Source organism: Solea senegalensis, linkage group LG7 (genome assembly GCF_019176455.1).
Source record: "Solea senegalensis isolate Sse05_10M linkage group LG7, IFAPA_SoseM_1, whole genome shotgun sequence".
NCBI classification, from domain to species: Eukaryota; Metazoa; Chordata; class Actinopteri; order Pleuronectiformes; family Soleidae; genus Solea; species Solea senegalensis.
In genome coordinates this window covers 11091314-11112838 of record NC_058027.1, presented here as the reverse complement: position 1 = coordinate 11112838, position 21525 = coordinate 11091314, and the positions used below count along the sequence as shown (strand labels likewise).

At 39.9% G+C, this 21525-nt stretch overlaps 1 protein-coding gene across 10 annotated transcripts in view; it reads left to right on the top strand.

Moving 5' to 3' along the window:
• Positions 1 to 21525, top strand: part of neo1a (neogenin 1a) — a 153196-nt gene that overhangs the window by 82113 nt on the left and 49558 nt on the right. For all 10 annotated transcript variants that reach the window (XM_044030614.1, XM_044030615.1, XM_044030608.1 and 7 more), the window contains exons 3-5: positions 4403 to 4678; positions 5608 to 5758; positions 17002 to 17138. In XM_044030614.1, coding sequence (XP_043886549.1) covers positions 4403 to 4678; positions 5608 to 5758; positions 17002 to 17138 — 564 coding nt within the window. The remainder of the gene's footprint in view (positions 1 to 4402; positions 4679 to 5607; positions 5759 to 17001; positions 17139 to 21525) is intronic.

Below are 21525 nucleotides of genomic sequence, written 5' to 3'. Positions count from 1 at the left end.
CACATGTTTGCTTCTCTTTTTCTCTCTGAAGTATTCTTCACTTCATTTAGAATTATTGGACATGTTGTTGTGACTTGTGTGCATCCACTGATCCAGCCCATAGTCAGAGGTAAGTAAGTTGCAACATGCACAGTTAATACATGTTCCCACCACAGGCATGATGGTTATCTGCTGCCTGCCAAAATGACAGTCAAATTAAAATTCTTGTGCAACGAGTTGGAAAGACTTTATTTATTTATTTATGTATTTTTTTGAGCTCAAGTCTCCAGAAAGCAATTCTACAAGTAAAGAATTATATCTAAAAATATAATAAATCTAATAAATGCCTCATGCTGACGACATACTCACAAGTTAGATCTTGTATCCTCTGGGATAAATTGTTTCTGTGTTGTTGCGCTCTTTCGGAAAATATGAGCCGTGACTAATTTCGACACGATGTTCCTTTCCAAACGTTCGCTGCGGAAAATCAGATATTTCATGTGACCCGTTCAAACGCAGCACACTGTCAAACCATCGACAAATATGGAGGTATGGCTTTCTGGGCAGCTCCGCGTCGTAAACCACGTACATTTTTATCCCCTTGATTACTTTAACTGACACAGTTGTTTTTCGATCCAAGGTGAAAGGCAGTCATTCGACAGTTGGCTACTTATTCAGCCAAATCTAGAGGGAGATCCTTAAAGCCTTCTGCATATTTTGTTAAGCTCCTCATTGTTATTCTATACCTGATTTTAATTAAAAAATAGTAGGAACCCGACTGAGTGATCGGAGTGTGTTTCTGTGTGTGTGGTTCCTGGTTTGAAAGACAGCCGTTCCGCCTGTTTGTAGCTCTGTAGTGCAATTCTCTCCAGCTAATCTCCATCCATTGATGGACACATTCACTCATTAGCATTCATATGGTTAAAAGCCCTGCTGGCAAAGATAAGCAGATGATGTAAGGTTTGGTGAATTCAGCTAACCATTCTTCACAGAGCAGGAATGTGGTAGCACGTCTGGGTTAACTGCTCTAGGAAAATGCTATTTTAAGGCACAATGACTTCAGTCAGGTCATATTATGCTGTTTGAAAGGAAGAAAGAAAAATACTTTCCATTTGTATAAAACTCTCCATTGTCACGACCACTGAGACCTTATTGCTCGACTAGAATTATTTGGCCTTGTTGCCCTGTGCTAAAACGAGTGGTGATTGTCATTACAGCGCTTCATTCTGTTCAGTCGATGAGTCGATGCTGAGCAAGGGTGTGGAAAGAAGTTCATGGGTTTCCTCTTGTGTCCTCAAAGGGACAAATGTCACATCTCAAGCCTTAACACCAAGTTGCCGGTCTGTCTCTAAGTGCAGACTGTAAGCATGCGGGTTGTTGTGCATAATATGTGTTACACACCTGGAGCATTGTTTTTGAAATGGATAGTTATGGCTGTATATGTGCTGTTAACAGCTCACTAGGTTGTGAGATGTAAAATGAACTGGATTACACTGATATGGAGGAAAAGTGGTATTGAGCATCCCTCCCTAATATCGGAGATTATTTGTGTTTATTGTGATCTGTGGATGCATTGAATTCCTTAGTGTCTTCTTACGTAACGCTGTTTTGTGCATGCAAAGTAATTTATAAAACACCTAAACTGTTCATTTGATTTTGCCAAGCAACATCGATAAGTTCCTCAGGAGAGGAAAGCAGACATTTTAGTTGTGATATAATGTAGCAATAATTGTGCACAAGTCACAAAATGGAGCGTTTTTCCTTTGTTTTTGTTCATGAAAACGAGCCAAGTGAACTTTGAACTGGGACATATTTCATAATTTCACAAATTCTATCCAGTTTTAAACATTTCGAGTACTTTTTGGTCAGGTGTGTTTACATAGTTGGTGAAAATGCCATTTTTTTGCCTCACATTGTTGTGCTGAAAAAAGGATATAAGACACTGTATAGTGCACATTCTTAGGCCCTGTGTATACACTGTATGTTTAAACATAGTAAAGGGGAAAAAAGCAGCCGAAATGCTCTGTGTTGTCAGGGTTAATATAGTTTTCATGTAGTTGTAGCCTTCATTTCCTCCACACACATCTACTGACCTTAGTTTTAACATAATATTTATGTTTTTTCATACATGCTTAATGTAAAAGGGGCATTTCTGCTGGAAACTGTGAAAAAATAGTAGTAGGTGCACATCTCACTCGTGCAGTTTGAACACTCTCATTCGTTAACATGGGCACCAAAATGAAAACGCACCCGCAACACAGCCGTGATGCATGCAGTGTGAATCGGGCCTAATATCACGCCCATATTAACTTTGCCATTGTACTGATATATAGTAAGAAAAAAAAACTGTCAGCGAGAGCCAAGTGTGATTTTACCCTGGAGCCGTTCTTGGCAGGGGATTTGAAGAGCTGTCTGCAGGTAAGAGAGGGGCAGAGATGCCAAATAATCACTCAACAAGCCTTCAGCGTTGCTTCCCGTGGAAGAAGAGCACAGTTTCAGATGGCAAATCCACAGTAATAAATAGATAAAGGCACAGCCACAAAGCCAACCTCTTTCTTTCAACTTAGTCACACATATTTCTGTCCGTTCATAGCCTTTATTCTCTCCCTCCCTCCCTCCCTCCCTGCCTCCCTCCCTCTGTCACACACACACATTCACTCACATGTTACCAAGGAAATGACCACAGTCATTCAGACATTCAAGAGGCCCTCAATGTAAATAACAGCATGATATTTGATGGAGTAGCCATCATACTTTTAAAAACAACATCCCTATTCCTCGTTTAAATCCAAGAATACCATTTGCTGTTAATCCTTTTTTGATTGAAGCCATACTGTACAATTGTTTTAGACCAGCTACTGCTGGATTCAGATCAGTGGCTTCAAATGCAGAAAATGCACTGTTGCTGTTAAAAGTGGGTGCAGAATTCAAACTTCATTTTTTTGTGCCGTGTATCTCCTGCTCAGAATGGTGTGTGTTTTGCTTCTTCCACTCCTGAGAGTGTACTCTGAGTCGAGAACTACAATGTAGAAGTACAATGTACATGTTATTAAAATAAATGTACCTCAATCCTAATTAGTTTTATAGATGTAACTGTAGGATCTATCCATCTATCCATCTATCCATCTATCCATCTATCCATCTATCCATCCCTCCCTCTCTCTACCTGACTACTTAATAATTGTAAATAAATAAGCAGTGGAATCACTAAGAAACAAGTTGAGATTATATTTTAAGAATTAACAAATCTGTTTCATCAGTTTGGTTGACGGTCAAGTGTAAACTAAAGCGATGTGCACATGTTTTAGTCACTCAAATTAAAGTGAGGATGATTTCAACTAAACTGCAGTTTATAGTTTATATTTATTAATAACCTTCACTTGAAATGCAGTGGAAAAAACATTGAAGTAAAGGAAGGTCTTTGCCTTCAAATCATTTTGACGATACCCTGACCTGTGGCAGGGTGAATGTTGCCTCTTTCATTTTCTGTGACTGGAGTGAAGGAGTATGACCACTGAGTCATCAGTACTACACATATATATGTGTATATATATATATATATATGTATATGTGTATATATGTGTATATATGTGTATATATGTATGTATATATATGTATGTATATATGTATATATTTGTATATATATATATATATATATGTGTGTGTGTGTATATATATATACAAACAACTCACATTATTAGAAAAAAAACAATGTTTATGTCAAGGACATTTCAAATATCCAACAAGTATACGAGTGTGGTGTGTTACAGTGGCAGCACGTCCAGTCTCTGCAGCTGGCAATCATGAGGAATATACAGCTGTGTTTCAGTTCAGAGAGTGGGACGACAAAGTCGGAGCTCCAGTCAAAAGACGGACTTTATTTTCTGCACATAAACCACTAAACAGTTCTGACTTTGAGCCCAACACACTTCATTGCTGCTCAGCTAAAGCATTAAAAAACTAACGATTATTTTCATAATCGATTAAGCTGTCGATTATTTTCTCGATTAAGCGATTCATCGTTAAAATAAAATGTCAGGAAACCTTAAAAGATGTTGATCGGTGTTCGTCAAACCTGGAAATGATGATGTTCTCAAATTGTTTTGTTTTGTCCACAAAACAAAATGATGAACTTTTAATGATTTTGTTGTTATCCAGAGCAAAAAAATTAAAGAAAATACTCACATTTAAGAAGCTTAAACAATTGGAAAAATTGGTTTTAAAAGCTTTGAACCGATTAATTGATTATCTAAATAGTTGTCAATTAGTTCACTAAACAATTTATAATCGATTCATTTGACAAAGCTCTTTTGTGGATTTAGACTCTCTCTATTGTCGTCTGTAAAGATCAGCATCTTTTTACATGTGTAATAAAGTCTCTTTGTGAGAAATGTGACACCTTCTCTTGTCTCTTGTCTCTCAGGGATGCCCAGGTTCGCCAGCCAGCCTGCACCGAGCACTGTGCGTCCAGGGGACAGTCAAGTAATGGCGTGTGAGGTCAACTCGGACCTTGTGCCCTTTACTCGGTGGGAGAAAGATCGACAGTCGCTGGAGCTCAGCAGCAGGTTGACTCAGCTGCCAAGTGGAGCCTTGGTGATCAGGAATGCCTCGGAGGCTGACGCTGGCCTCTACCGCTGTCTGGTGGAAAATGTGGGGTCATCCAAGTCTAGCGATGAGGCCCAACTCCAAATAGTGCCAGGTAATTTGAGGGAAATGTTATTTAAGACAAGTGAAATGTTGTTCATCAAAGATTTGCACCAGTGGATTGTTATTGCTGGATTTCTTATTCATAATGTATGAATATATATAGTGGAGTCATTTCACATGTGTTTCAGTAGTCGATTTTTACATAATAATTAAAACATGTATCTGCTTGTGCTCAGTTGTTAACCGTTTGTCAAACATTTTCACATCTTTTATTGACGTGTACTTAGTATCACGTAGTGTCTTGTGCAGTTGACTGAAAATAATACGTATATAGTTTTAATATTAAGACCCCAGTAAAGGTGTTGGTCACTCTTTGTCTTCTCCAAAGATGTGTTGAGTGACAAATGGCTGCGTGGACACAGATGGAAAACTCATGAACCTGTGTGAGAAAATGGAAAGTTGAGATGAACACTAACAGATGTCATACATTTAGAAATGCATTGATAGCTTCTTCATCACAAATATGCTTAAAACTGGATTTATTTTGCCCTTTTTGATGGTTTAGGAATGAGAACAAGCTTGCACGTGTTTTTCATATGAAATCCTGATTTATAGACTAATGGCCTAAGCTACACTCGCTGGAGTGTAAAAAGATGATGCTTTGCATTTTCTTTGCTAAAGCACAGCATATGTGCTCGGGTCATACATTCCTTGTAGGATTGCAGAATATTGCTTGGATATTAAGTTGCAGCTGGAATTACAGTATGTGAGATGACTTTGAACTCCTGATGAGCTGACATTTCAGTTGTAGAGGGCATCAACATGGACATTATTAATCCAGCCATACTTGGTCTGGGTGTCGGAAGTTCTTCTTTGAAGTTTTTAAGACAGATGACACCTGGAGGTTAGCCGGTGGACTCATCATTTAGTCACCTTCAATTCAAGACTCATCCGGACTGTTTTTCTTTGCTCCCATCTTAGAAACTGGAGAGGACAGGAAGCTGGAGTTCCTGGTGCAGCCGGTTTCTGTGACCAAGGTGGTGGGCACCAGCGTCCTGCTGCCTTGCGTGGTCACTGGTTTCCCTGTGCCACAAGTCCGTTGGATGTTGGGAGACAAGCTGCTGCAAGAAAGGTATGAGCATGAACTCCAGAGTGTAACATGTAGGAGAGTTTATTGGCAGAAATTGAATATACTTTCAATTTTAATTTTTTCTTACGTGTATAATTACTTGAAAATAGAAATAATTTGGTTATTGTAGCCTTGCAATAAGCCTTACATATATGTACTTAAGTAAAGGGTCTTTCTTTACGGAGGCACTCATCTTGGCTGCCATGTTTCAACACAAACAAAGAATGGTATGTTCACCAGAAAGCTTGCCATTCCATTCCATAGTTCGCTGACTCTGTTAGGAAAGGGCTGAGTGAAGGTGTCTGTTGCAGTCTGCAGGCTCATCTATTAGATGTCACTATAGCCGTGTTTCCATCATAGTACAGTGTGGTTTGGAATGATAAGGCCCTCGGTCAGGCTTCCATTTCCACCGATGGCCACGTCAGCGAGTTACGTAGAGTGACGTCGTACTCGTGCGCCAACAACAACACAACAGACAACAACACAATGAGGCAGCTTGTTTTTTTATTTTTTATTTGTGGCTGTTTGTCTCACTAAGACATTAAGCTTTGTATGAGAATAGACTGCGGGTGTTGAAGGGAGTGACGCTTTTCTTTTGCCCAGTCAGCCGATGACCATGGGTCAAGCTCCAGCCATACTGTACTGTAACATTACTCTGGTACCCCCAAGGGAAGGGTACTGAAAAATGGACCAGTTATGATTACTATTGCAACAACACATCATCAGTAGGGTAAAACTAACCTGTCTCACGACCGTCTAATCCCAGCTCACGTTCCTTATTAGTGGTTATTTTGGTGCTTTTCCTAATGGAAACACAAAAAAGTATGTAGTGAACCAAACCGTTTCACTCTGTGGAAACACAATTTATGGCACCTTAAAGATGGATTAATCATACATAGTTAAAGCATCTGAAGGCTCTGTGCTATAACCTTTTTAAAAACCAACCCTAAATCATTTTCACCATCTAAAGTTGCCAGTAATTACTCAGTAGTTGTACCCTGCTACGTTCGCTGTTCCTGGCTGTGACACATTCTTAGCTTCTCAAAAACAACACAGGCTGTAATGTCTGCTCCTCTCTTCCCACTGCCTCTGGCCGCCAAAGCTAACCTCTTAGCCCTGGCCCCTGCTCGCCAAGGTGTTAATGCTATTCTGCCACTACTACCAAGAGCTCGCTGGGGGAGATGTGCATGTGCCAATAGAGCCACTTCATTTGGGAGACAAGGCTGCAGGTTTGCCAGCTAAGTTCACAAATTAAGAGCCAAGAGAGAGTGTCACAGTGCCTGTGCTCTCACTCCTCTGGCTCTCATTAGCTCAGGCACAGCAGCTCAAATCCCTTGGAGAGAATTGCATTGGACATGGGGAGTTTGATTCTCACCAATTAAGGAAGCACTCTGTTTACCTAACCCCTGTGTACCGGTCCTGCAGTATAATAACTTTGCAGCGTGTGGGGCCTCCACAAAAGAGCTGAAATGGGGCTCATTCATCTAAATCTATCCCAGAATGGGATTTCCAGCATTAGTGAAATTAAATGCTAGGTCATCTTATTTGTAAGTCCAAGGCACCAATTTGGTATGCGCTCTAATATCTTTAGACTCTCCAACGTAGCACAGTACAACGTCTGAAGTTAAATGTCTTCTGCAACTATGTAATTGTACACGAGGACCTCTGACCTCTGTTGGGAGCTGAGTAAGAAGGTACAAATGAATCTAGCTTGTATTAATTACAAAACACTATCCAGTGTGCATACTACTCGCCTCCAACCTCAGGGTTTCTCCTTTGGTAATTAGCGAGCACCCTTTAAACAACCACGGAGAGTGCTGTGATGTAAAGTGGACCACCATGTTCCTGCCTTCAGAGCAGACGATTGTGTGGTGAATACATTATTAAACTGTTCTTTTGATTTCAGTATGACATTGACAGTTAAAAAAGGAACAGCAGTGGAACTTTCTCTTTTCTCCTTGAGAGTCCCCTTGTCCCTCTTGGGCATTTACATAAGCGTTATAGAGTTGTATGGCTGCTGCCAATTAAAAATTGGCGCGCTGCACAGTGTAAGGAAGAAAGAAAAAGGAATCTGAAGAGAGTATCTAATTGGTCTTTGTTGCACAGCACAAACAGGCCCTTCAAAGTGGCAACACCAATGCTGCAGGCATGAGATGAAAATTTATGAAGATTCGTCAGAGCTAGAAACTGAAGGCACGGTCACTCGCCAATAGTGTTGGAAGGATCACTTTATGCTTCTGTTTCTGATGCCTCACCGTGGTTCTAACCTGTGCTCACAATAACAGAATCAACCAGTTTCATCATAAATGACAGATATGGTGGTTGTGATTCAAAATGAGCACAGCAAGAAACTAGGGCTGCAGCGATTATTCAATTCATTGATTATTAATCGGTTACTAACTCGATCGTAGCGTAAACTACTTTGATAATCCATTTTGGATCATTAAAACAAGCTCTCTGATTTACAGCTTCTTAACTGTGAATCATGTCTGGTTTCTTTGTTCCATATGACAAAGAAAGCATTACGACTGAATCATTTTGGTTTGTGGACAAAACAAGACATTTGAAAACATCATTGCCAGGTTTGGTGAACACCGATGAACATTTTCTGACATTATATGGACCAAACAAGTACTCGATTCATAGAGAAAATAATGGACAGATTAATCACTCTCACTCTCACTCATCTTCTACCGCTTCATCCTCCACATGAGGGTCGAGGGGGGCGCTGGCGCCAATCTCAGCTTTGACAGATTCATCGATGATGAAGATAATGGTAATAATTAGTTGCAGCCCTACATGAAACTATGTGTGGCAACAAAAGACCAGGCCAATTTCTTGGTATGGTCTCATCCCTCTCTTGAACATCCATGCTCTGGTGTCCGTTGCCCTCGGTTTAGTCTGAAACAGATTTGCTTCTCTTCATACTACAATCAGGGGTGGGCTTGTGTGGACACATTACACACACACACATATTAAGAAACTTAACATTGACCTCATCAGAAAAAAAGCCTACATTTGTTTCCTCTCTTTGGTTGAGGCAGAGGAAGAATTAGATCAATAGGGATAGAAGACCAAGGTTCATACATACACTGCATCAAACATCAAGTTGACGTGTTTGTCTACACTTGGTACTGACACCATGTAGACTTGTGCAGATACTGTATATCGTGGTCTCACGTGCAGATGATGGATTGACCTCCTTCAAAGTCACAGTGGAGTCCTTCGAAGGTCTTCAAAAAAATTTACTGTCTTAAGTCTTTGGAGATTCTCATTAGTATGCCATTCATAACCTCTATATGACAGACATCCATGTCTCTTTTTGTATCACCTGTCTATATTACAGTAAAGGCTGCTATAGAAATGTCAGTGATGACAGATGGGGAGAAAGTAAAAAGACTGTGGTTGTTTAAATCTGTAGTTAAGACATTCGTTTCTCTCCTCTCTTAGAAGATGACTTTGTTGGTATCATACCACACAACATTGTTATGTTTTGCGATGGTCACTGTGTCACATCTGGGATTTTTTTGAATACAATACCTCCTTTTTTACTTTAAAGAAAAAACAGTTATTTCACTTTTCCCCCTGACACCTCCAGCAACATTTATTTCACATAAATCCAACTGTATGAATAAAACAAATGCAGATCTATTCGTCTAATCTTCAAAAGTCTGTCATAAAATAACACACAATTCCTTGTATTGCTTTGCCATTTTTGCAGTTTGTCCCATTGTGGGTTGATGATAGCGATCACACGTGTTGTAAAATAGAACATACAGTATAAAAAGACTGACTTCTGAGGGGCTCCCCGGGTCGTCCAGGCTGGAATAATGATCGTCAAAAAGCTTTTACTCTTGGCCAAAGTGGAGAAGTGCAGGCATCAATGGAAATGCAGCAATGTGAAACAGAAATGCCAAATGAAAAAGAAAAATCCGATGTCTGGAGTGATGAAGAGACCGTTGATCGTCATTAAATCAATGGAACTTGCATAAATGCCAAACCTCCATTAGGTTTTCTAAATACATTTTCACAGTTTTGCCTGTTAGTCCTTTATTTACCTCTAATTTCTAAAGGTTGCACTTTCCTTTTGACTGGAGACTCAGCACCTTTTCAGCGTAATCCACAGTAGTAGATGGAAATAAATGTCATTTTCCATCATTTCTTATGGCACGTCAACCAAGAAAACATGTATTAATAATCTAGAGTTGTACTTCTAAAATGTGTATTTTCCACGTGATTTGTTTGGAATTGTTCGGCTGCTGTATTTCCACACAGCTCCATGAATGAAGAATATTGCTGGATCTGTACCACGGGGCATTATTCTACTATAACATGCCTTTAATGCATTCACCAGTGTCTTCATCCTTGCCTCAAATTGATTTACCTATGGCCAAGGACACAGGCTCAGCATTTATTCTGATTAAACTCTGCGACATCATAACAGAATATCAACACTTAAAGTGGCTCAGTCAACATGTTGAAAATACTGACAGTATCCCCAGGTGTGAAGCACACACAAACTGGCCTTTGAATTTCCGACACATACTGGTCCTGATGACACTCATGAAAAGGACAGTCATCTTTTGTTCTTGGGAGTATCATTCCATCACCTAATAGAATTCACCCTGCAGTCAATAAAAAGGATGAATTATGCATGTGGGCCAGCAACAGGGAATTGACACGGCATGTAAATCAACCCCCTTCCAGGCTGCACATCTCCTCTCTTACATGTCTTCTCGCCCTAATTTAAATATGATTGTGTATATTGCATTTACTTGTGTGTGTGAAGGGAGAAGGATGGTGTGGGAAATTTGTTTGCAATTGGACTTTTAGCAGGCAGCGGTTTACACGTGCCTCACACACATACATCATCGTTTTATCCCCTTCCTGTGCAGCAGATGAAAATAAATTCACTCTCTTACACACACACACACACACAAGTATAAATGCGTAGGCACGTATAAGCACAAGGCGACGTGAAGGAAATTAAAGATGCCTTTTCTCCCGTTCTCCATACCACGCTACAGTATATTACTGAATCAGTAAGAGAGGTGAGGGTTGAAATCAAACCGCCAGTTTTCATTCATGGACGTGTTTAAAAGAATTAAACTGAATTAAAAGATTCTCCTGCTGCTGCTGAGTTTGTCATTCGCTGAAATGCACGTTATTAATGGCTCAAGGAATATCATTCAATTGTTTATTGAACAGTTTCTCTTCTCAAACTGTTCTTTCCACATTAAAGAGTTAGTTGCCATCATGTAAGTCTTCAGCTTGTCGGAGATACAAGACAGATGTGATGTTAAAAGCCTTTGATTTCCACTTTCCTCCTAACTATTAATGAGGTTAATGGCTAATGTCTGCCCTGTCCTGACTACTCATCCTGCAGCAGCAAATGATGGAGTTCTTAGTGTGTTTTTAATTGGAAAGCATTGATTCAGCTGACAAATGGTCTCAGTATCTCAGACCAAAGAGCAAAATGGATCCTTTAAAGCTCCTTTCTAAAGAAGGAAGCATTAAATAATCATGGTTTCTTGTCATCTTAAGGTTAAAATTTGCCCCACCGCCGACGCTATTTATTGCACCGCAGTGCTGCAGCTCTGCGACGCCTGACTTCACACAACTTATAATGTTCCGCTTTTGCCGAAACTTTCCAAGAGGTGTTAATGTTGCCGTTTTATTGTTGCCTCGTAATCTAAGGCTGCCCAGTACAACTTCACTGCAAGTTTAAAAAAACATGAATAGAAACATTTCGGCTCCACATGTTTCCCTCATTTCGAGATGTTAGCATGTACGGTGAGTATCCAGCTCACCACATTCTTTTGGATACACTGGAGGCTCATTTGGTTAGAGTTCTGCTTGGGAACTCAAATTTCTCCAACGCTGGTTAAATGATAGATAGCAGCAGCAGTAGCAGCCGTGGGTTAAGGTAATGCCGTGGTTTTGCTGGCATGTGTTGCTGAGACAACTAGACGAGCAACTTTTTTTTTTCTTTTTCTTTCTGGCAGCGGAACATGGGAAGTCTCCTTTTAAGGATGTCCCACAGTCTGCAGCACATCACAAACACGCAGAGTCTCACTCTCAATGTTCAAAGCATGTTTTTATTCATATAAGCCTCATTTCCAACCAACCAGTACGGTGCAATTCAGCTCGCCACGGTGTGGTTTGGAACAGTAAACCCTGATCTGACTTTCCACTGCGTTGTGTGTGGTCCAGATGGTAAAAGCTGCGACAGCAGTGCAAAAAAAATGTGACGTTATAGTCGCGTGACACGGTGTCAAAGTGCCACTCGGTAAACAAAGACTAACAATGGACGACATGCAGCCTTGTGTGTTCCTTCTTCGTGGCATGAGGCTGTTTTTGTCACAAGATGAAGACGAGTTTCGTTTGAGAGAAGGCTGAACGGAAAAGCACCGCCATTTTGTGCTTTTTCTCAATGGATTGCAGGGTGTCTGGCTCCACCCTGTAGGAGTGGGCTGCGATCGGTGCTCCAGTTATTTTGGTACCTTTTACAACATTTGACAATACAAACACGAATCATTGTGACCTGCTCCTTTTAGCTGGACTTTGACTCAACTTTTCATAGTTGAGTCATTTTGAGCCTTTGAGCTTTGGGAGACACTACAGAGTTTTTATTATTGCACTGATTTGTTATATACATACAGTAGTATGTATATAACAAATCAGTGCAATAAGAATTCTTGACTAGGCTTTTAATCCACTGAAGCAGTTTGAATGTAGTTAAATCAGTTATATTGGTTTGTTATAAATGTTTCTCTTTCTCCTGTCTTTTACAATTGTCTCATATTTTTATCTCTTGTTTTTATGACTATCCCCTGTCTTATTTGTTGTTGCTTTTATTACTTTTTGTATGTCTCATTTTATGATCTTATGTTGGTGAGCCGAAGGCAAATGTTCTTGATGGACAATAAAGTTCTATTCTAGACAACAAAGCTTTTATCCTGGACAATAAAGTTCTGTTCTATTCTATTCTATTATTAAATTTTTCATTGTCACAAGGGACTGGCTGTTAGTCAATCGCTTAATCCAATGTCAGATGCCGAGTTTGTTCTAAAACTCCAGAACAGCCAAAAAGAAATTGTGCTTGTACTTGTATTTTAACTCTAAAAGATGAGGCTGTGCCGCACGTTTAGTTGAAATAGAACTGATAATACAGCGTGGACCTGCTCGTTGTCCCTCAAAGCCACAAACAACTCACCTGCAGCAGTTAACTGCGGCTCTTCACCTGACATTATGGCCGTATAAGTCTTATTTAAAGGTTTTATAGTCCATGGTAGTAATGTTGTTTTGTAGTCATGACACAGCATGGGGCAAGCTGTGTTCTTGTGCCCTGGAGGCTCCATGAGAGCCTTCTTTTAAAGTATATTATGCGAGTTATGTTCTGCAGGCTTCATTGGAATATACGCTAATCGTTTGTTTTGTGGGACCCTGGCAGAGGTAGGAAAAGCAAATGAAGTCAGGTATGCAAGAGTTGTTTTGTCTCCAGGGCGTTGCAGCTTTTCATTAAGAGCCAGAGGGAAACAGAAACGTTTTCATGGCTGAGTCACTTAAGAAGTCCCAGCCTGTGCCGCTGGCACCAGATTGTTTCTCACATTAATTTGTATTTGTTTATATATTGATTTATTTATTTCCTGAGCAAGTCCTGGTTCCCTCATCTCCTCTTTGTGTCTCACATTTTGCTTCTGCATATGTCATAACTCATGTTTGAACAAAAATAGACGAAGAACAATATATTTGTTTGATTGTGTTTTGGAGGAAAGATTCGAGCAAACTGATGAAAGTGATACCTCACTCGCACTGGGACTCGCATGCATGGGATGTAGGATTCTGCAAAGTAGCAAGCATTCATGGTGCATTATGGAACAGGGAGAGATGTGTTGAGATGATGGACAGGTTGATAGATATATGGAGAGGAAGGAAGAAAAACATGAGGAAAGTTTCAAAACTGCTAGTCTGTCCATTAATTATAAATCCCCTCTTTTTGTTGTGACAGTTGTGATTCCACCTGCTTCTCCCTCGAGCTGCAGAAAGCACGACCCATGCCCAACCACTGTCACGGCGCTGCCGATTTCTCCGTGACGGCGCATTGCACTGCCCCCATCATAACAAAAACATACCTGCAGTTCCTCAGTGATCTGCAGCTTCCTCTAGGTCGGGTGCACCGACCTTGCCACGAGGCTGTGTCACAGAAGGCTGAGTCACTGCTCACACATATCAAACGTTCTCTGTCTCCTCTCCCTCCATCATCTCCTAGGTCGCTGCCGCCTTCACATCTGAGTGGAAGAGCGGGGGACAAATTGTATATAACGTCAAGGTAGTTCAGGGACAGAGAGGACAGAGGAAGGAGGACGTTTTTAAACACATGATAAAATGTCAAAATATGACTGTTTTGGATACATGTTTGGATATTAGTTAAAGATTAGAAAGTAAGAAAGACAGGAAATTAAAGATTAAGATTGAAGAAACAAAAAGTTGATTGTGGTTTTAAACGTCTTAATAGAGATCATCAAACGAGTTTTGTGAATCAAATTCAAATGCTGTATGTTGGAATAATTCATATATTGATATCAACTCAAATTATATTGTGATTATATGTTATGTTGTTATTGAATAATATTGCTCAGCCCTTGGGCTGAAAGATTTGTGGAAAAAACATTCTAATTGGGAGTTTTATGACAGATATATTATTTTTGTAAGTCAAGCCTCAGTTCAGTGTTGCTGAGTTATAGATTTGGAACACGATGAAGTACTAACACATGAGATGCCATCAAAATATTCACATTTACGATCTAATGCAAGCTTGAGAACTTAAAGACAAATTGATCCCAGCATGTGTGTAGTACAATATTTAAATTGGCGTAGACCACGGAACAGTCAAAAGCCTTTTCATGGTCTCAGATCACAATTTCATAACACAAACAATTAATCATTCAGCCCCACCGAGCCCTAATAGAAAATACGTCAACACAAAAATGTGTTATTTTAAGACTGCATTCATATTTCCTGTATTTTATGGATGTGTTCCAATAAAATGATTGAGAAATCATGATACTAACAAAATCTAATGGTGGCCTGAGACTTTTGCACAGTACTGTAAGAATGTGCACATCTAACTTAGCATCTCTTTGCAGGTGTGTATTGAATTGCACTTTTAATTAGCAGCATCTCCCACAGAGGGCCTACAGCTCAGGTCCCTTCTTCTAATTCAGAAGAACAGAAATAGCGAGTGCTCCCTCACAACACTTGCAAAGTGTCATCAAACTAATTTACTTTGAGTCCTTCCCTCATGGCCCATAAACAGTTGCACAATCCTTGTTCCACCGAGCTTTAACTGCTGCCGTTTGAGCTAAGATTGACTCGCCGCAAACACAATGAGAGGATTCCTGTTGGTTTGAGTATGTGCTGTATAAGTCAAAGAGGAAGCTGTCGATGCCTTGCTCATAGTGCATGTGGCTGTAAGGCAAAGAAACTGAATAGTCGTCCCGGTGAGACAAACTGCAGGGAAGACTCACTCAGACGATGCTGGTCAGCGGGGATTCGACATGCAGAGCCTCCACCATGTGCACTGGAAGTAATCAATGTACAGCAAGACAACAGTGCCACTCTAAAGCGCCACTCCAGCACAGACAGACAGACAGACAGACAGATGGTCCCATCTGTCACACAGACCCTTGCTGCCAAAACCCAACCCTTGTCAGGGAGACAGAAAAAAAAACAGCTTGAATGGAAACTCCAGTTCATCAGCAGTTTGTTTAAAACTAAATCAACCTGCAGCGTGTTGGGTATTTTTACTCTGAGCACTATTTAGCTTGGCATGTAGCCTCACTCCTCTGTGCAAAAACCATTATGCGCTGATATCGCTCCCCTCAGTTGCATCTTGCTTGCTGTGAATCTCTTTGGATTTTTATCTCCTCCAGCTGACCCGCTGCGTCCCGCATTCTGCCTGCATCTGTGTTTCTCTCTTTGTGAATGCACAGTTCTCTCCTTAAGCTATTGATTTATGTTTTTTTCCTGTCTCTTAGCCTCCTTACACTGCCATGCTCTATTGGCTGTTGAATCAAGCCAGAGCTTGGCCACACACTGCTCCCCTTCTGGGCCAATTGATAAAATCAAAGTTGGTGTTGTTTGAAATGGAGGAGGGTTGCTGCTTCATGGAGAGGCATTACAATTAGATACTGTATGCTGTGGAATAGGTGTACATATATTCTGATATAATATTTACACTTTTAGTCTCCTTTCGTTCAGTAATGTAGTGTTAATTCATATGCTAAGACACAGACTCATGTTGGTAAACATTTGAATAGAAAAACATTGAATTGGAAGTTTGAGCACAACAACCAACAGTTGCTTTGAGTGTTTAGAAAACACTGAAAATGGTTTTGCCAAATTTAAATGAATGGCAACTGTGCTTTGGATTTCACACTTAAGTCTAATCAGCTTCTCCGTGATGTTACTGCAGATCACTGTATTGTTTAGTTTGGATGCACATCACCACCGTTAATTAAGAGCTGATGAAAGAAAATGAAAACATTTGTGAACTGCTGTAATAACTCTGTACATGCCCCCACACCCCTAATGTGTGACCTGAGCCTGTACATACTGAATAAAACATTATTACATCAGTCCATATATATGCATGTGACCTATAAATGAATTGATTACTTTCAAAACATTTCACCTCAAGAAGCATCCCTTCATGCCATGTTTTTAACCTGACCTCACTCTGGTTATATAACTGGAGTGTTTTGAAATCATGATTTTTGAGATGAATTGCATATTTTGTCCTTTTTTAGCCATTGGACTGGGCTTTTAGTATATTTAATTCATAAGGAGGGTTGGTGAAAATGTGACAGGGCAAAAGCAGGAAGTCAAAGATGTGGAGTCAACCTCGGGTCAGTAGGGGAACATGGCTCTCTAGAGGCTGCAGGCCTGAAAAAGCAGGAGAGTGTGTGCTTTATAGTCATGACTTTGTACATAATTTACAAGGCTGGTTAAACACACACACACACACAAAATAGGACATCGAGGCTTGAGTTCAACTCTGCCCAGATGCCTCTACTGTGTCGGCAGCTGGAGGACTGCTCCTGAATGTCATGTGGATAACGTTACAAGTTGCAAAGCCTCAAATAAAGATCACTAATGATGTTTACTGAAAGAAACCTTAAGAAAAGACATGTTCAATGAGCTCCAACTAATTTCCACCTTTTGTTCTTTCTTGTTGAATCCAGCGAGGGTCATGTGGAGGTCATGGGAGGAGGCAGTCTCCAGATCTCCAATATCACAGAGAAGAATGCTGGCGTCTACACCTGCATAGCTGACAACTCTAATGCCACCATCGAAGCCCAGGCCCAGCTCACTGTACAAGGTAACTTTATGAACCACTTTGTCTGTTTTCTGTTGTAGGAACCGTGGTACAAACTAATCTTGTAGTGTAAATTAATCCTAACGGTGCCACGGATGAGCGGAGCAGAGCTATATGACTTCAGGTCTGAACTCTCACATCCTCCAATCCCCTAATAGTCTAATTGCACCTGATTCATGTGTGGAAATTAGCTTATGAAATGCCTAAAGGACCTATTTCCAGGACCCAAAACGAAGCAAGTTACAGTTTAGTTAAAATTTTTCTGGATGAGGTTTATTTCCTGTTTCTAAATTATGTACAGACACTCACTGAGGGTGAGAGCCAACTTCATGGAGAACTACTGCACATCATTAAAAGGAAAATAAAGGCTTTGAATTAAGGAAGGAAGAGATTTTGCATTTTGTATCTGCCATTTTGTGCCACACGGAAACATAGAATTAGAAGATGCTGACAGAGACCTTGGCAGTTTTTACCTCATACCCGGACAATACATATGCAGCACCTGTCCAAGTGCAAATGAATCAGATTAATCACATATCTTTATGCTCCCCGGTTCACTTGCAGCTGTCCGTATGTCCACAGTTATGTTTGTCTAGAATGCAAGACAACAAGTGTTTGACAGTGTATGTGATTTCATTTTATTTTATTTCAGTTCTGTAAAAATAAACAGCTGCTTAAGGCTGTAGGATCATCAAACTCAGTGCTAATGTGCACATTTTAAGTGTAGACCTTTTGGGATTTGTTTTTTCTTTTTTTTTAATATCACATTAATATCGCATTTAACTGCTAAACCTGCTAAATATGGAATGAATAATTATTTCACTTAATTTATATACAACTGGAACCTATAACGTGACATTTTTCATTCATTCTTAAGATAAATATTTGGGGGATAAAATTTGACTTCTATATTTTTTATACTTCTATATTATGTAAGCTTATTTTCGTCTATCTCACTTCTCTTCTCTCAGACATGTAAATCTGCTCTATGAATCATCCCTATGTCATTAAACTCTACATCCAAAACCATATGTAGCCCACACTAACTCTATTCATCATTATTCCCAATGGAAATATACTCCGTCTGTTAATTTGAGATTTGCTTTTATCGAACACAATTGCTAAAGAGCAAATTTAGATGTACAAATCCAGGCGAGTGGGTCACTTTACGGTTTTACTAACATTTTAAAATAAATTGAAATGCTCCAAAACATACTACTTACTTACATACTAATGTAACTGTTATTTAAAGTGTACAATAATGCAAATATATTGGCCAAAAATGTTGCCAGGTTCTTAAATTCATGTCAAAGTCATGATATACACTAAATATTATTATGCACCTGTTAACACCGAGCGTATCGTTGACAACACGTTCGCATAATAGCGCTACCGTAATTACGCGACGTTAAATTACGGTTTCCTTTTTGTAGAAAAGACACTGAGAAAAAGCTCAAAACGTTTTATTTTAAATATGTTGTATACTGTTCATATTTCAAATTTAAAACGCAAAGTCTGGTGTTCATGTATAATGTTCAATTTTTTTTTTTTTTTTAAATACATTATTTTAACATGCAGTACATTGTAAATAACAATGTACTGCATGTTAAAATAATGGGGGGAAACACCCTGAGGCTCATTCACGACTTCATTGCATTTCACACACGGCCACATCATGCTATGACTCCATACCTGTCTGCCCAAATCCCTTCATCTATTCATTGGCCCTCCGCCGCCCTTTCATTATTTCCCGTCGCTCACTGTGATTAAAGGAGACAGTAATGGAAAATCAGATCCGGTCACAGGAGGACTTCTGACTTCACTCTTTTTCCTGTCCTCATCGTCTGAATTCTCCCTGAAATCCCTCATGTTTCCAACCTGACCCCTGCTGGCCTCCCCCTCCCCTCCCCTCCCTCCTCAAAGGTGAGGAGACTGCGCAGGATTGATCAGCTCTCCAGAAATATTGTCGAAAGCCATCACTCATTGTAACATAATAAAATAGTTTTAATTAGTTCCTATTCTGGAGACTCACAGGCCTAATTGCATTTGAATCATCTGGATTCATGAAGAAACCAGATTGCGGCATTGATTTGCTCCCTTGAAAACAGAACTAACACTTTAAAGGTCAATTGATTCCCACAAGAAGTAGTTATGCCTGTAAAAGTCACTCGTACGGATCAATGTGGTATGAATCTATACTCGTAACATAACATTTTCTTCCTCGGACAGGCTTCTTGTAAAATGTACTGCCTCTTGCTGCAGTTTTAAGGGGGAACTGTGTGTTTTTCATAAACACTAGCCAGTTTGTTTATGAGAAGATATGATGAACCAGCCAGGAATTTGATATCACCTGGATATATCCTCAGGGTTAGTGAAAGCAGAGATGCAGCAGGTGTGAGCACCTACACACAAATACACACACCAAATGATGCCACTTTAGTAAAGTTATTCACTCAATACATGTAAATTATTTCCCCAGCAAAAGTGTGTTTTTTTAAGTGCATGGGTTTCAGATTATTTAAGCATTCAACCTGTCTTGTTGACTCTTCAGTTAGTGACATAGAGTCTGTGTGTAATCCTGCATTTGGCCCCTTGATTCACACGAGATTTTCCTCTAGATAATGCAGAGTAAAACTGGATCACACACTCCTGCAGGGGATGCACCCGATGTTTTCTTATTCGGATTGCTAATTCACTTAAATGATTAGTTTTGATGACAGTGATCACAGCCTTGTGTGAAAATGCTCTGCTGTAACATAATTTTCCCCCACACCTTTTATAGGGCTACCTTTATGTATTGCTTATTCCTCTATTCCACAGAGATGTGCACAAATATCACACAGTAATTTTTTTAACTATGTTTTTCCAGTGAAAAGGAGAATAATGATGATGTAAAAATGACCATTCCCTCTGATAACGTGAATCATATCACAGTCACAATTCCTGTCAAAATAGCCACAGATATTTCTTCAAAATCGTTCAGCCCTAGTGTACACTTAAGTGCCAGTGACCTAAAGATGTTCTTAAGTTTTTATTATTGGAAACACAGTCCCTTGTCCAAGAGTGGACAAGGAAATCTGGCTCTAAACATCACTTAGTTAGTTGTGACGACCCGTTTACTAACCACAATGAAACCAAAACATTGAATACATTAAAATTACGTACAAAAAAAACTAAAACCTGACTTTGAAAATGTATGTAAACATGTTGGTAATTGTAATAAATAGAGTCAGATTAACACAATTAGATAATGTAAAGTGGGCTCTGAAGAAGATGACAGCTCAACATGCTACCAACTAGCCACCAGCTAACATCATTGTCTGTAACGTAACAAGTTAAATGGAAGATGCCAAATTCTAACAACCTGAAAGGGGGCACATCGCCACCTAGTAAAGCAGAGCCGCACACACCTCATTCAATAACTCCATTCTTTGCTCGTAAAAGTATAATAAGTATAATAACTGCATGTGTGTGAGTGTGTGTGCCCTCACTTTGGAGGGACTTTGCTGTGACATCTCACCCTCCATTAGAGTTGGCAAGAGAATAAATGGGGCCAGAGGAGGCAGCAGCTTTTCATTATGTCCTTTCATGACTGGGGCACCACCCAGACCTGGACTCTGTGTGTGCGTGTCTGAATGCGTACTTGCGTACGCAAAAACAGAAATGGTTTGTCCACAAGCGTACTGTATGTTTCCAGTTTTATGGGGCTCCAAGTTAGTGGCTCTCATCTATCATGGCCTCATGCTATCATGTCATCAACTTAATTGTTCTTTCCATGTGCTGCACTCACATGCAGGAAGTCCATGCCCCTTGTAAAAGTCGTATGTCTCTGCTATGGGCTGAGATAACCCTAACCCGCAGACAGCCTGGGTCTTTTACCTTGTTATAGTTTTGTGCTAAAATAGAAACCGTTGTTGTGCTCAATTTCAGCTTGCAGTTCCTCCTCCTTCTTCTTCTTCTTCTTCTTCTTCTTCTTCTTCTTTACTCTCTCATAACGAGAGCAGTGGTTTGAACCCCTGCTCATATGTCATCTACACTCACTTGAAAAAGAAGCAGGTCAGTGTGACTCAAAGACGTTAAAAGCGTGTGCAGTGACACTTAAAATGATCAGTAGACAGGTTTGTTTTAACCTTTTTGATCTGTGTTCAAAGTGTTTTTCCAGCTCGCGACAGAAATAGTGTGCTGGATATGACGCATGTAAGAATTAGAGAATCTGTGATATCTGATGGGTATTTTAGTCTGTTTTTATTTTGGCACATCATTTTCCCATCCTTCCTCTGTCAGGCTGAAATAACAAAAAAAAAGAACACTCATCAGATAAGAAGTGACACACACCTCTAACTTTTTATTCCACATGGACAGAACGGAGGTGATGGATGTGGGTCCAGCT